The sequence below is a fragment of the Balaenoptera borealis genome (genome assembly GCF_965194805.1).
Source record: "Balaenoptera borealis genome assembly, chromosome: 11".
Classification (NCBI taxonomy): Eukaryota; Metazoa; Chordata; class Mammalia; order Artiodactyla; family Balaenopteridae; genus Balaenoptera; species Balaenoptera borealis.
In genome coordinates, this window is record NC_138868.1 from 51067687 (window position 1) to 51083671 (window position 15985).

A 15985-nucleotide genomic window follows, 5' to 3' on the forward strand; every position below is an offset into this window, starting at 1 on the left:
ACATTCTGGTTTACGTATCTGCCTTCCCACCTAGAACACGGGCATTATGTAGGAAAAACAATTTTCTAAGACTGCGTACTCCCTGCTTATAAGCCTAGAGTAATGACTGTTTAAACTATAAAAAAACAAAAAAAAGAAGTGTGGCGGGGGGGCGGGTAATCAATGAGAACCCACAGCAGACATGATCACTTATAAATGTTCTGCTTAGCTGCTGCCAGGCGCAAGAAGGAGCTCTGTGGGAACTGGGATGATGGCAACATGGCCCAGAAATCAACTTACCCCCTTACACACGTTTGTGTTGGGGCAAATCCCCACTGCACTTCCTGACAACTCGGGATCCTAGCAGTCCCCAGCTCAGAAAAGAGAGGATCCTTGGGAGTGATCCCAACTTACCTTTCTGTAAGAAGTTCTCTAAGTCCTCATTCAGGTTCAGCCCATCCTCATGGTCCAGCACAAATTTGAGAATGACAGCTAACTCAGCCTGGACCACAGACAGAGAAAGAGCATCACTTAGGTGTTTGGGAGGCCCAAAGGGATGGAGGGCACCATCCTGGCCATGCCAGCCCTAGAAGCCTGCTGGAGCCCATTCTTCCTCTCAGACCTGAAGCCCCATGGTCCAGCCAAGAACACTCCAACAGAGACATGTTCACCCTACTTGTCCCCAGCCCCTCTTCTCCCCTAAAGATGCACCCAGGGTGAGACAGAGGTCCAAACTGACTTCGTTCCTGACCATGAGATGAGAATGGGCAAGCAAAGTAATGCAGTCAGAAAGCTTTTATACATAACCCTGCTGGCCTCTTCCAGGTGACCTCACTGTTGTTCTTTGTCTGAGTGAGAACACCTCCAGGGCTCATCCAAAGCTTAGCCACCAGCAGGTAAAATCTTGCCTTTTCTGTCTGAATTCCAAAGCTACAGAGTTGATCTGATTTTCCTGGCCATCTCTGTAGTTCTTTATTCCTTTAGAATTTGTTTCTACCAGGTCTATGATCAGCTTGGAGCAGAGAAAAGGTTAAAGAAAGGAAGGAGCCACCCATGCCTCCCACACCACTACAACCCCCAACCCCAGAGACGAGCCATGAGCTAAGTGAGTACGAAATGGGATGACTCAACATTTCTACCACCACATGAAAGGCCACAGCTCTCTGGACACTGCCCCACCAGTCACCTACATTACCCACTGTGGCATCCCAGCTGCTTCTGCTCTGGAAAATAAAGGACAGCTGCTCATACAGGAAGCAAGGACAACATCAGGACCCATATGGCAGGTAGTTCCTGGAAACCAGGTCAATTCCCTCTCTAATGAAGCAGACGCACCAACTCCTCTTCACTTAGGGACCATGCAGAGGAGGGGCGAGGACGTAACCGCTCTGAGCTAGACTGTCATGGCGGACAAAGACAGTCTCACTAATCCTTCCTACTAGAGGAAAGGAGGAAGAAATGGAGTGACAGTTTGTGTAAAACACACACACATACATACGGGAACACATATATGAAGAAAGAATAATTTCTATGTATTATCCAAACAGTTCAGGTATGGGTACAGTTAAATTTATGTACATGAAAAGGACTTGGAAGTATATCCTTTAGAAGTTAGCAGTTACTGCTGACAATGAGATTACTGGCAACTGTTATTTCCTTCTTTGTGCTTTTCAATATCTTCCAGACTTTCTACAATGAATGGCTATAACTACTATAACATAATTTTTAAAAAGAACAACATATGTTGTTTAAAGAAAAACAACTGGAATGAGGTGAAACACAGGCAAGACCTGCTGGGTGGGGTGGAGGCACAAGGGCTTACCTGAATCTTGTATTCAAATTGTTCCCAGTCCCTGGGACTTTTGGAGCTCATGGAGGAGTGGTATAAGAGCAGCATGGTCATCTAGAAGCCAAACAGGAAGCAATCACTGAGCAGGGCTCTCTTCTCGGTCCCAACCCCTGCCCCACTCTGGGGACTCTGAGCTATTGAGACCCTTCCAAAGCACCTAGAATTCAGCAGCCCCAGGCCGCTGCCCTTAACTGCATCAGGAATCACTTGATTTGAGGACTCAGTGCTCACTGTGCAAAAAGCCACGTGCCAGAATTCCTGCATAACTAAATTCCTGGACTCATGGAACCCTGGGTATGAAGCTTAAGGCATCCTCTATAGGCCAGCACCCAGAAACAGAAGAGGGAATGAAGTGGACTGAGCTAAAAAGAAAAGTGTGACGACAGCTGGGTGAGGCCGGATTCCCGCCAGGTGTCCATTGAGGCCACAGTAATGATCTAGTCAACCTCTCTGTCATAAAGGTGGGCTCCTAAAATCCTTGGCTGAATCAGCCTCTACCTCGCTAGGTAGCTGCCTGGACCTACTACCAACCTCCACAAGGCCCAGAAATAAAGCCCCACCACTTCTGGGTTAAGAGAAGGCCCCTCTGCAGGCCCCTCTGGTGCCACCCTCCCCCACAGCAGTCTGGTATTCCGCGGGTACCTTGGCAAGTTCCAGCTCTGATCCCTCCATCACCTTCTGCACTGACATCAGGCATTCTGGAGAAGAGGGATGTTTTCGGTTTTCTGTAATGACAACAATGTAGAAAACCAGGTGAATTTCCTGGGGACCATCCCTGAGATCATGAGAACACCTCACAGTCAGAGGAGCAGAATGGCTGGTGGGGCCAGGAGACGCAGGGCTCCTTATTCCTAGGTCCCCTCTCGCCCAATATACACGTTTCCACCTGACGTTAGTTCTATCCTGGATTGGTCCAAGGACTACAGGGATAGTTCAAGAAAAAAGCAGGCGGGAATTCACAGCAGTTCTGGGGCCTGACACTGCACTCACCTACCCACGCACCAACTCCCACTCAGCAGCACAGAGGAGGAGCCCAGAGATTCCAGGTCACTCAAGAGTCTCATTCCAACTGCAGGTGCAGAGGAAGCCTGCCTGCAGCTGAGTCAGACCAGGGCTGGGACACCTGGTTCTTATCCTGCCAGAGGGGCAGGGCTCAATTACTAACACCCTGCTTTACCTAAATCCATTATCACCTTTCTTATAATTCTCTTGAGGTCGGGATGGTAGATAGCTCCCGTGTCAAAGATGAGGACTCTGTCCGCAGCTATATGAGGGAGGGGAATTGACAAGTGCTGTGCTAGAAGCTTTGCATGTGTTATTTTTTTTAATATTCATTCACACATTCATTTATTTATTTGGCTGCACTGGGTCTTAGTTGCGGCATGCGGGATCTTCGTTGCGGCATGCAGGATCTAGTTCCCTGACCAGGGATCGAACCCAGGCCCCCTGCATTGGGAGCGCGCAGTCCTAACCACCGGACCACCAGGGAAGTCCCACATGTGTTCTTATTTACTCTATCCATCAACCTTAAGAGCAATTACTATGATCTTCATTTTAAAGACAGGGAACCCATGTCCAGAAAGGTCACACAAGCAGTAGAGAAGAAGGGCCAACATTTCAACCTTAACCTGCCTGTGCCCCTATACCTATCACCTAAGCAATTAATTCAATGTTATCAGGGGAAAATGTTTTTCTTGCAAGGGGAAGAGGGTAACATGGATCCTTCTGTCTCCTTGCAGTGGGAGGAATGGGAGCCCAAGGTGATGAGTCCCCAAAACCGACCCTCTGGCTCTACCTGGATCCCGAAATGGGCTCTAGGACTGCAGGGACACTCTTCCCCCACTGGTGCAGGCATCACCAGGCCCAGGGAAGCCGCCCCAGTTGTACTCATCTTGGTGGTACAGAGTGGGCAGCCTCGAGCCTTTGCTCCCCCAGATACCTGGGACCTGGTTCTTCCAGGTCCAGATACCCAAGTCCCAGGAGCTGAGGAAGCAGCTCCTTCCCAGCTAGGTAAGAAAGGTGCTTACTCTGCAGAAAACTGCACACAAATTCCAGTCTCTCTGGCACCGGCTGCTGCAGGATTTGCTGCCCTTCGTCAGTGCCATGGCTAGAAAAAGAGCAAGTATTAGAACCAGAGTACTTAGCAATCCTTCCCTCCTTGCTACTGCATTACATACCACCTTCCCATCCCTTCAGGTTGGATCTGTGCTGGATCTGGGGGAGAACCAGACCAGACGCTGGAGGCAGGGGAGAAGATACCGAGACACCATTTAGCCAGAAGGAACTGTGTCGTGGGTGAGAAGTGGGGACTTGAGGCATGAGGTCCTCCTGGAAAAGACGGCATTTGTGAATATCAAAAAGCTCTGTGGGAAGGGGGTCGAGAGGCAATAGAGGCAGCACAGATGACTGGCAAGCTAGGACTGATAGCCTGCAACGGCTCAAGTGTAAAACGTCAGGATGCCTGCGAATGTGGCTAGAGTACGAGTCAGAGAGGACTATGGAAAGGGAAAAACAGATCTAAAAACTGAAAGAACAGGAGGGAACAAGGCTCTGAAGTGACAGGGCAAAGTTCAACACACGCTGAAGGCTGAGGTGGCCTCCAAGAGGCCAGGCCAAGGGACAATCACTCTCGATCTGTGGCCTTTGCGATGCTTGTGTTTGTTTAAGTGGAAAGGCAAGCAAAGTGTGGAGAGCAATGAGGGCAGGGAGGCAGCAGGGGGAGCTCTCACACTGCCCTGGCCCCTTGCCCCGGCCCCTCAGGCTAAGTGAAGTTTCATTTTCGGAAGGGACTACCCTTACTTCAAGTTAGAAAGCTGACTTTTCTATCTAGGCTACGGCTGAAGATACTGACTGAAAAGCCTCCTGTTCTTCAGAACCCGAAGTTTCAATCAACTTTCTGGAGGGCAGGGCAGACTCTAGAATCCTCCAGTGCCAGACATCCTGACATCCTGCAAAGCACAAGAAGCATCCTAGGCAAGACCATGAGAGTAGCTCCCTCCAGCTCCCACGGGATTACAAAGGTTTCTTCCAAGTGAACCCCCCACAGGAAGCACTTTGGGTAGCTGGTCTGTGATTAGGGACACCTACAAAGTCTTTTAGAGATGCTAATCTCCTCACAGACTCCTGAAAGAGCCATCTTCCCTACCCACCCACAGTCTGGACTGTTGTGACTCTCTTTGCTCTCAGCACAGAGTAGTAATTTACCTAAGTGTATTCCATTGGATAAAAATAAACAGGGTTCTTGGGCTAAATGTTTGCGAAATACTGGGTTAAACCAAACTGAACATTTTCTAAAGAAGGTATAACACTCATTATTTCCTAAACCTATCTGACCACAAACCTCTTCTTCTCCCCACTGAGCCCCTGGGATAAGTACAGGTGCATGGAACATGCTTTGGAAAACACTAGTCCTGGGGAAATCCAGCTCATCCTTTAAGACCTTCAAGTCTCATCTCTGGCAGGCAGCCAAGCAGAACCGCTGCTAGTCACGTTTCCCCTCTCCTTCTCAGGAATTCCTACAGTACTCACGGATACAGGTGCATCATTTATAACTGACCGCTCTGTGTGAGCTGAAAGCTAGGAATATAGCAGGTGCTGAGTACATATGGGCTGACTGACAGATGAGGAATGCTTTTTACTGGGAAGAGCAGAGGTCAACGTCAGTAAGACAAATGTCAGGGCTTTAAGTTTTCTGGAAAAATGCCTCCACTAAACTTTGCTATGCAAGCCTCATAGATATCAAAGAGATGGGACAGCCTTTTTGCTTCAGGCTATTCACGCACAGGAAAACAGAAAGGGAAACTTATCAGAGGGGTGGAGCCCAAAGAATTCTCCCAGAGAGAAGGCCAAGTGGCCAAGGAACAAACTTTTGTTCGATTCCCACAGCTTCTATCTGCCACCAACCCTGCCATCCTCCACTGCCTTCCCCTGACATCAGAACTAGGTGTCTGGTTTCAGTCAGCAACAGTAGGAGCATCACAAATGAATCAGCCAGAACACGTTCACCAAGAATGTCTGTTTTCCCAAAGGAAGTTGGTCTGAATCGTCCTGGATTTGAGATGGAAATCAGGGTTAACCTGGCATTTCAACAGCCCCTCCATCCAACACACACACACATTCTCTCTCTCTCTCTCCCCCCCGCACCCCTCCCCCAACACGTCTCTTCTAGTCTAAAGCTCAGGCAGCACCTTAGAAAACAACTTGGAAAATGGGCATCTTGAATTTTTGACCCTCCTTATGAAAATTTCCCACAGGGTCACAAACCTACAATGGCTAAACCAAGGACATACATCCTCACCCCTGGACACATCTACTGCTCTTGTCATCAGGCCAAGGAAATTTATCTCCTCAAAAGCAAAAGCTCCTTGATCCATTCTTAAGTCCAAAAAAAGCATGCTGCACCCTACTGTGTGTTACAACGAGGCATATCATACCTGGCTGCCTCTCCTTTAGTGATGTTAAATTGTAGGTTAGGTATTGCCAGCTTAACAGTTTTACTGGCCACTGATGTTAGTTGCCTAGATCTACTACTTTCATTAGGGTTTGCAAAATGATGATTTTCATTAGGAGTGGCAAAATGATGATTTATAGGTAGTGCACAACTCCATCTATGAAGTATCCTTGAAAAAAAATCTTATGCTAATTAAGTTTAGATCTAATTACCAGTTTATAGGCAACAAGGGGAAGAACAAGTTAAGTAGTACCATAAAGACGCAATTAACAAAAGTCAGAATTTAGGAAATTCTACAGGATCAAAAAAAAAAAAAGGAGTGGGGTATGGAGGTAGAAATAGGTAGGAAACAAGATTGGGAGGGCCCCTGATGAAAGCTCTGAATACCAAGCTGCAGATTTTAGATTTCAACCTCCTGGCAAGGAAGAGTCGCTGAGGCCCATCAGCTGTGGAGCATCACAATGAAAGCCCTGAGATCACATGCACAGGAATACCCTGGAATAAGGACAGTTTAGAGACCGAAGTCTCGAGGCCCTGGTATCGAGAATGAGGCAGAGAAAGGGATGTGAGAAATCTTCTAAAGGACACACTGAGAGGATGGTGACTGATTAGAAATCAGAGCCCAGGTGAAGGAGGAATTCCAGATGATGTTGAAATGGCCTGTCTGGGCAACCGGGAAAGAAAATGGGAATGTCCAGGAATTCCCTGGCGGTCCAGTGGTTAGGACTCGGCACTTTCACTGCCAGGGCCCGGATTCTATCCTTGGTCAGGGAACTAAGAACCCTTAAGCTGCGCAGTGCGGCAGGAAAAAAAAAAGAAAGAAAAGAAAAGAAAATGGTAGTGTCTGTACCAAAATAAGAATACAGTGACTTCTTTCACTAAGGTAGGTGGGCTGGTTAGAGCCACAGGGACTTCTAAGAAATCATATTGGACACCCCATTATCAATATAAATCTCAAAAGATTAAAAAAAAAACCACTCTAGCAAACCCATCTGTCATGGGGGCACTCAGCTCCACTAGACTTTGCTGATAGAGAATATCAACTACATTTTCATTCACTCATTTTCACCAACAAACATTAATTAAAACCTAATCACTGCACTGTCCTAAGCTAGGTATGGAGGACCCAAAGATGAATTAGACCCAGATCCTGCCTTTGACGAGCTCAGTTCTACCTTCTTTCCCTGTCAATGAGCTGCTGCCTATGAACCAGTTTCACAGAGATGCTGAATCCCTGACACCAGTTCCTACCTGCTGTGTGTGGAACACAACACCCTCAACACTTCAGATCTTGGTCTGAGGGACCCCCCGTCTATTGTGCTTCCCTTTAAACAGGGAGGGTCAGTCCTCTCCATTGTCCCCCCAGTTCCTTATATCATGGCTGGCCTCTACTTTTGCCCATAGCACAAAGAAGTAAGGAGTTTGTCAGTTTTGCCCTTCATAATTGCTAAAAGTTGAGGATACAGGAAAAAGGGTGAACCATATGAGCTTTAAAAAGATAAATGCAGGTTACAGCTTGACCCGTCTTTGCTGGGTTCCAGAAAGGTAAGATATGAGGAGGCCCCACTCCACTCATTTCCCAGATAACTGTGAAGTTCAAAGGAAATGTGCTAAAGACACGGATATAAAATGAAAAGGCCTAAACTAAAATCCTGGCTACATGACAACAAGCAGCTTATCTAATGCTAATCGACCTCACAAAGCAAGTTAATGAGGCAGGTGAAAACCCCGGGAATGCTATATAATGGATTAGAGAGGGGCATGTCTGTGCTGTGCTAACAAGTTAGAGATTTTTAGGCGCTGCTTACTTCCCTCAAGTTTAAAAGCTTCCCCTTTCTTCTTCCTGGGCCTACAGGTTGCAAAGAGGGCTTGTGAGATAAGGATGAGTCATGAAAAGAGGGCTGTAGAAGATTCCCATTGGGACAGAAGACGGAGCCCCAGAGCAGGCTCCCGGAACACTGTGAGAACACGGAGACTTGGAGGCTCTTCTGCGAAAGAGTGAGGAAGCCTTAGGATGGGACAAGAGTGAAACCTCTCTCATAAAGACACACAGTGACTGGAGAACGAGGTCAATGTGTTCTTGCCTCTGGGGCCCACACTGGCTTAGACATCCCAGTCCTGCGGTGCTTTCTGGTCACAGCTGTCAACAAGGAAAGGAAACAAATGCAGTCCCCACCCCAGCACGCAGCTTCACGTGAGAGGCTGGAGAGGGATGTGGCACAAACTCACATGCTGTCAATGATCCTGAGGAAGACGCTGCAGTCCTGGAGCTGCAGCACGGCCTCCACGGGGTCAGCCACGTGTAGACTGTTCACCTGCGAGGCAAAGGGAAGAGCCTGGTGAAGCCGTCATAAGTGCAAGAAGCCCCGGTGGGTGGGGGGGGGCGGTCCACTCCCTTCCCCAGGTGTTAACAATTCTGTTTGTTCCAACTGTCTATAGTTGTAACTAAAGGAATGAGAGAACAGGTGATTCTAGGACTTTTAACTTCCAACTCATCCACTAACAGCCACCTGAATGCCGCCATCAGAGTCCTTCCTTTGGTTTCCACTAAATAAGAGCTTAAATTCTCCCAGAATGTTCCAGCACTTGGAGTGTACTTTAAATATAATTAGGCATAAAATGGTTCTACAAGAGTACTGATAGTCTCTAGAAGAAAATCGTACCACCACTGCCTCTGGAGAGAGGAACTTGATGGCTGGGAGTTGAGGTAGGAAAAAGGCTTTTTATACTATAGCCCTTTGTATCTCTTGAATGGTTACATTATAAACCTTTGTAGCTCAAATTTTTACATTACAGCCCTTTGTATATCTTGAATTTTATAGCTCTTGAAATTTGAATTTTGCGTCTACTCAAAATTAAATTATATACTACGTATATTTTATATACTCCCACACAGATATAAAATCTTGTGATTGATGCATTTTAAAATTCTTTCTAGACATGAAACTTCAGCTGAGGCAGGGAGAAATGATGAGGGAACAAGATAATGATAAGGAGGGAGGAAGGGAAAGAAAAGCTAGGAACCCCAAAGAAAAACTTGTCAATTCTGACCCAATGGCCTCTCCCTTTCCTTGCCTTCAGGCAGACATTCATCTAAATCAGTCTTTCCCACTAGAAAGTTCACCAGCAGTCACATGCAAATGAATCAGGTACACAGGTTATTCAACAAGCATATATGGTTGATTTCTACAGGAAAACCTCATGAATTCCGCAGGTACCAAGTTCAGAAGCCCGGGCTGAAGTTCACCTTTGTAGTACCTTATTAGGAAGGAAGGGTCTGCTAAGTCAATCAATCACATATGCAAGACTGAGGGAGAAGGGAGACTTACCCTGCTTTACAAGTTATTTTTAAAAACTTCAGCATAGTGGTTATGCACAAACGAGTAGATTCTATTTATAAATGTGCTCTTTATTTTTTTTAATTGAAGTATAGCTGATTTACAATATCCTGTTAGTTTCATAGTGATTCAGTATTTTTGCAGATTATCCTTCATTATAGGTTATTACAAGATAATGGGTATAATTCCCTGTGCTATACCATATACCCTTGTTGCTTATCTATTTATGTGTAGTAGTTTTGTATCTGTTAATCGCTTACCCCTAATGTGTCCCTCCCACTTAAATGTGCTCTTCAACAGGCACTGGGCTGGGGGTTCCCAGACAAGGATTTTTGAGTCCAGCTCCTCCACTAACTTGCCAGGAACCTTTGATATCAACTTTGTTTCTTTCTGTGACTGTTTTCTCACTTGTCAAACTTATCTACCTTAAAGGACCAGTGTGTGTTCAAATGGGATTGTGAATGCAAGAACACATTATGAAATAAAAGTACTAAATGCAAAGCACTATTATGGTTATGAAGTAAATCCAGCAACACTTCTACTTCTTAGCAGTTACATTAGCTGACTGCACTGGAGGATCATGAGGATTAAAAAAAAAAAAAATCAGTGATTCAGCTACAGAAATGATAGTACTTATTTCCATTTAATAATTTTATATTAGAAAAACTTCTAGATAAATCTAAATTAAAATAGGTTGAGGGACTTCCCTGGTGGCGCAGTGGTTAAGAATCCACCTGCCAATGCAGGGGACATGGGTTCGAGCCCTGGTCCGGGAAGATCCCACATGCCGCAGAGCAACTAAGCCTGGGAGCCACAACTACTGAGCCTGCACTCTAGACCTCGCAAGCCATAACTACTAAGCCCGTGCACCTAGAGCCCGTGCTCCGCAACAAGAGAAGCCACCGCAATGAGAAGCCCGCGCACCACAACGAAGAGTAGCCCCTGCTCGCTGCCAACCAGAGAAAGCCTGCGCGCAGCAACGAAGACCCAACACAGGCAAAAATAAATAAATTTACTAAAAATTTTTTTTAAAAATAGGTTGAAAGTAAAAAAAAATTTTAAGTGCAGAATATAAAATACGACCTCTCACTGGACTCTTAAAGATAATAATTTATACCACCTTTGGGGGGGGGTTCTTAATCTAATTAGAAAAGGCCAGTGTGAATTTTCTAGGAAGACTGAATATTCCAGGCCAAGGTCCCTTTCTACCTGCTGAAAATGAAGAGACTGCACGACTTAAGCATCCAAAAACCATCTTCTTTTAATATCTGCAATCTAGGTAAAACATTCAAGGGCTGTGAATGCTCGTTCGCTAACAAGATTGAAAAAAATCGTACCAGTTAGCTGATTTAAAGTCACTTAAGGAATCTGGATTCATCTCATACCAATTAAGTAATAATCCAGCGATAGTTTCTTTCATGGATATAAAAATGTATTTTCTTCCTGTGCATTATTTTGCTCTCAAATGATAAATCATTTAAAAGTTGAAGAAGTGAAGAAGCTCCTTTATCTCTAGTCAGGGTATAAAACGTTGAGTGAGGACCAAGATCACTGAAGAACTGCCTGTAAGGCTTTCCGGGTCATTTAAGGTTGCTGAATCTTTTTTTTTTTTTAAATAAATTTATTTATTTGATTTTGGCTGTGTTGGGTCTTCGTTGCTGCACGCGGGCTTTCTCTAGTTGCGGAGAGCGGGGGCTACTCTTCGTTGCGGTGCGTGGACCATTCATTGCAGTGGCTTCTCTTGTTGCGGAGCATGGGCTCTAGGGCAAGAGCGCTCAATAGCTGTGGCTCGCGGGCTCTAGAGTGCAAGCTCAGGAGTCGTGGCGCACGGGCTTAGTTGCTCTGCGGCATGTGGGATCTTCCCGGACCAGGGCTCAAACCCATGTTCCCTGCATTGGCAGGCGGATTCTTAACCACTTCGCCACCAGGGAAGTCCCAAAGGTTGTTGAATCTTAAAGTTCCCTATATTCCCTGTAACAATATACTCATTATAATTGCTGGGTACAGAATAACTTCAAGCCATACTTTAAGTTAAATAAAATATAAATTTATTTTTACATTAGAAAATAAATTACTGAAAATTTGGAAAACAGAAAACTCCACTCACTAGTATTTTAATACATGCACTTGCGGCATTTTGATACATTTCTTTCTAGTCTTTTTTCCTAAGTCGTTTTTTTAAAAAATCACAGTTGTGATTGTCATATGCGTGTGTTCTATGCCACTCTTCTCGCTACCAAGCATTATTCCATGTTGCTACAGTGTCATAAAATCCACTTTAGCTGACTAACTTTTGTTTAAACTGAAAAATTATATCTAACTATATTTTAATATATTAATGCATGTTCATTGTGATTTTTGAGAAAAGTATACAAGTATCTGCTGTTAAATAAAACTAGTCTTGTGTCTGTTTTTCTCTGTAAAGGTAGCAGTCACTATAAAAACAAGCCTAGGACCAAAATAAATAAACTGATAAACTTAAAACAACGTGACTAAAGGATCCCCTAATATTCAGTTAATCTACTGAACTAGACACAGAGACACAATCCAACCAGCCTTCTCCTGGGGAAGAGGAGGAAGAGATAATGTTTCTAATACAGACATAAAACACTGAAATGTAAATATAAAATATAAATATAAAACAACCATTTTAAACTGTACAACTAAAGTTTGCATCTATTTCAGAAACTGAAGACTAAGGATGCACATTTTGTACGCTAAATACATACTTCCTGACTACAGATTTGACAGTGATTAAAGACCCTGTTTTATTAAACCCCCACCCTCCTTGGAAATTAAAAATTCATTTCCTTTAAAGGTTCTATAATTCTTTCTTGAAGTTGGCTCTTTAATTGGCCCTGATTGGTCAATAGTCAGGGTGACTACTAAAATACCCTTTACCAAATAGCATACCCAGGCAATATTTTATTTATGTATTTATTTATTTATTTTTTGGCTGCTCTGTGCAGCATGCGGAATCTTAGTTCCCCAACCAGGGATCAAACCCGTGCTGCCGGCAGTGGAAGTGCAGAGTCTTAACCACTGCACTGCCTGGGAAGTCCCCCAGGCAATATTTTAATATTTAAGTGCTTTTTACAGACATTATCTTATTATCCTCACAATAATGATTATTATTTTATTTTTAGAATATATTAAAAAAAATTTTTTTTCTTTCCATTTTAAAAATGAGGTGCTGAGAGACTAAGTAGCTTGTCTTGGGTCACACAGGCTAGAGCAATGATTCTAAGCTGGGCTGTCTGACTCTAAGGCCCATGCGTGTCATCGTTACACTCCGTGGCCTCTTCTGTTTCTCTGTAGTTCCCATTATTTTTTCATTTGCCATTGTCTTGGGCAGAAGTATATGAAAAGACCTAGCAGAAGAATTTTGGTGAAGTAATCAAGAAGGCACCAAGAGGACAATGGAAGCGCACAGAAACATGGTAAAGAGAGCCAGGAGAACCTTGCCCTGAGATTAAAGGCCTTTCGAGACCAAAGTCCCTACACGCCACTGAAATTCAGTGTCAACGCTTTTTCAGAAACATGCACAAGGAAATGCACAAAAAATGGGTTTCCATGCTGCTCTGCAGCCACCCTTCCCATGACCAAAAAGGAATAATATACCTCAGAGAAGCCTTTTCTAAGCTACACAAGTTGTGGATCACATGTCAGCAGCAACATCACTGAAAATAATAAAAGTTAAAAACTAAGGGGAAAGGCAAAGGAAAACTGTATTTCCTTTGTCTGGAGAGGAGAAGACTCTACATAGCCCTGACTCCTAGAAAACTCCTTTCTCACCTCTCCCAAGCCTCCTGGAAAAGTTTGGCATACAAAGGAGAGGAAGACCACTCACCCAAGAGAGGAGTGCAGCTGCCCGGGTGGCATGGAGCGTCATCTTGCTGAAACCAGACGGTCACCCCGATGCACCTGGAACCCAACAGAAGAGGCAGTACAGTTAATTATATCAGATATCCACGATGAAGGAAGAGGGGGGAAATGGTTTCACTTACCGGCTCTGAACACTTAAATAAGTCACTCTTCACTTGGCACTTAATCTACCAAGGAACCATGGGAGTTTTTAGAAAGCTCAGAGTACACATCAAAATTACTATAAAACTTACTGTGTCACAGCTGACAATAAAGAACCCTGCATTTAATTCAATGTCCACAAGCTCTACACACAATCTCTCTGTCCCTTAGAAAATACAACATTCAAAGCTGGACTTCAACCCTACTCTTTGGGATGTGGTGCCCTTAAAACATGGAACAAACATGGTTTTTCAGACACACCTAGGTGTGAATGTTGATTCCATGTGACCATGGTCTTGTGACCTTGTACAAGTAGCATAACTTCTTTTATTCTCAGTTTCCTCATCTGCAAAATGGGACCTGCAAAAACCTCTCTGGGTTACTGTGATGCTTCAAGATAAAGCAAACAGCACAGTACCTGGCACACAGTAGGTATTCAATAAATGATCACTGTTCTTAAGCAAAAAGGTTGATTTCTGGCTCTTTCTGCAGGTCCCCAAAGTCTACCTAATAAACAATAACCAAGTCCTTGGGGGAAACCACTTCAAATTCTGGATTTTTATATCTCCCACAAAAATGTCAAAGACGTATTTCAAATGGAGACTGGATGAAGCCAAATCCAATTCTGGCGAGATCCCATGGGACATTTAATGAAAGATTAGGTACTGGTCCTGGTATTCTTACGCCAATTTCCCTTCCCAGTGGGAATCAGCCATCTGCCTGCTAACCTGCTCAAGAGACCACGGACATGGTGACTAAATATTCCCCAACACCTCTTAGCAGGCCCCCATAATTCCCACAAATCTTCCTGGGAGTAATCAGCCCCACCACCTGCCTCCTACTGCCACAGGTGTGCTAAGTTTGTCACTACTCCAGTAGAAGAAGGAACAAGAGTGGTAAGAGCTGCATCACCTATAACTCTCCCCACATATCAGCATCTCCAAGATGTGGGTTCTGTGGAACCAACATTTGCTAAGTACTTTCTGAATACAAAGTGCTGGGGATAAGAAAGACACCATTCTTGTCCATAAAGTGCTCACTGTCTAATAGGGGAAAGAGATACATAAATCTAATAATCCACTACCCATCATCTCTTGAGGCCTTCATATGCAAGTGTACTCTGCTTTATCAACCAACCAAAAAGGTTATTTTCTTAGTCCTTACATATGTTCATCCTGTGCTGGAAGCTTCGTGGGAAATGGGAGACAATGACATGGTCCCTGCTTTGAGGGGCTTACAGCATGGTGAGGAGTAAAGTTAAACATACAAGAAGTGGACTTCCCAGGGCTTCCCTGGTGGTGCAGTGCTTAAGAATCCACCTGCCAATGCAGGAGGCACGGGTTCAAGCCCTGGTCCGGGAAGATCCCACATGCCGCAGAACAACTAAGACCATGCGCCACAACTACTGAGCCTGCGCTCTAGAGCCCATGAGCCACAACTACTGAGCCCATGTGCCACAACTACTGAAGCCTGCATGCCTAGAGCCCATGCTCCCAACAAGAGAAGCCACCACAATGAGAAGCCTGCACACCACAACGAAGAGTAGCCCCCGCTCGCCACAACAAGAGAAAAGCCTGCGTACCGCAACGAAGACCCAACGCAGCCAAAAATAAAATAAAATAAATTTATTTAAAAAAAAAAAGAAGCGACTTCCCTGGTGGCGCAGTGGTTAAGAATCCGCCTGCCAATGCAGGGGACACAGGTTCGAGCCCTGGTCTAGGAAGATCCCACATGCCACTGAGCAACTAAGCCCGTGCACCACAACTACTGAGCCTGCACTCTACAGCCTGCGAGCAACAACTACTGAAGCCTGCGCATGTGCCTAGAGCCCGTGCTCCACAACAAGGGAAGCCACTGCAATGAGAAGCCCACACACCGCAAGGAAGAGTAGCCCCTGCTCACCGCAGCTAGAGAAAGCCCGTGGGCAGCAACGAAGACCCAACGCAGTCAAAAATAAAATAATTTTAAAAAACATACGAGAAGCATGAAATAATAGAAGAAAATAATTAAATGCTTAATATAACTAAATGCTAATTATAATTAATTGCTTCCTGACCCTGCAAAACCCAACGTGATTCCACCTGTCATACAAACATCACAGTCTTGGAAATGAGCCAATTCACCTAGGTTTTGGCAAAAGCAAGTGAAGTGATTAAGGGAGCTCTCAGGACGGCAGAGAAGCTAAGGGGCCTATGTTTTCCTCAGTTTTGGATGATTTTCATCCAGCATGGCCTATCTGTGGGCACTGACTGCCTTGCTCCCTAGGTAGGATGAAGGCAGATAAGTCTCAACTACTGCACTGCAAAAAGGCTTTTCTGGTGGTTGGCCAACCTAAAGTTAGAA

General features: G+C 44.9%; 1 protein-coding gene across 6 annotated transcripts in view; it reads right to left on the bottom strand.

Annotated features, from left to right (window-relative positions):
• NUMA1 (nuclear mitotic apparatus protein 1) overlaps positions 1–15985 on the bottom strand; it is a 74542-nt gene that overhangs the window by 17175 nt on the left and 41382 nt on the right. For all 6 annotated transcript variants that reach the window (XM_082340286.1, XM_082340283.1, XM_082340285.1 and 3 more), the window contains 6 exons: positions 13467–13540; positions 8508–8593; positions 3856–3935; positions 2471–2553; positions 1802–1882; positions 394–481 (listed from right to left, as the gene is read on the bottom strand). In XM_082340286.1, coding sequence (XP_082196412.1) covers positions 394–481; positions 1802–1882; positions 2471–2553; positions 3856–3935; positions 8508–8593; positions 13467–13508 — 460 coding nt within the window. In that variant the 5' untranslated portion in view covers positions 13509–13540. The remainder of the gene's footprint in view (positions 1–393; positions 482–1801; positions 1883–2470; positions 2554–3855; positions 3936–8507; positions 8594–13466; positions 13541–15985) is intronic.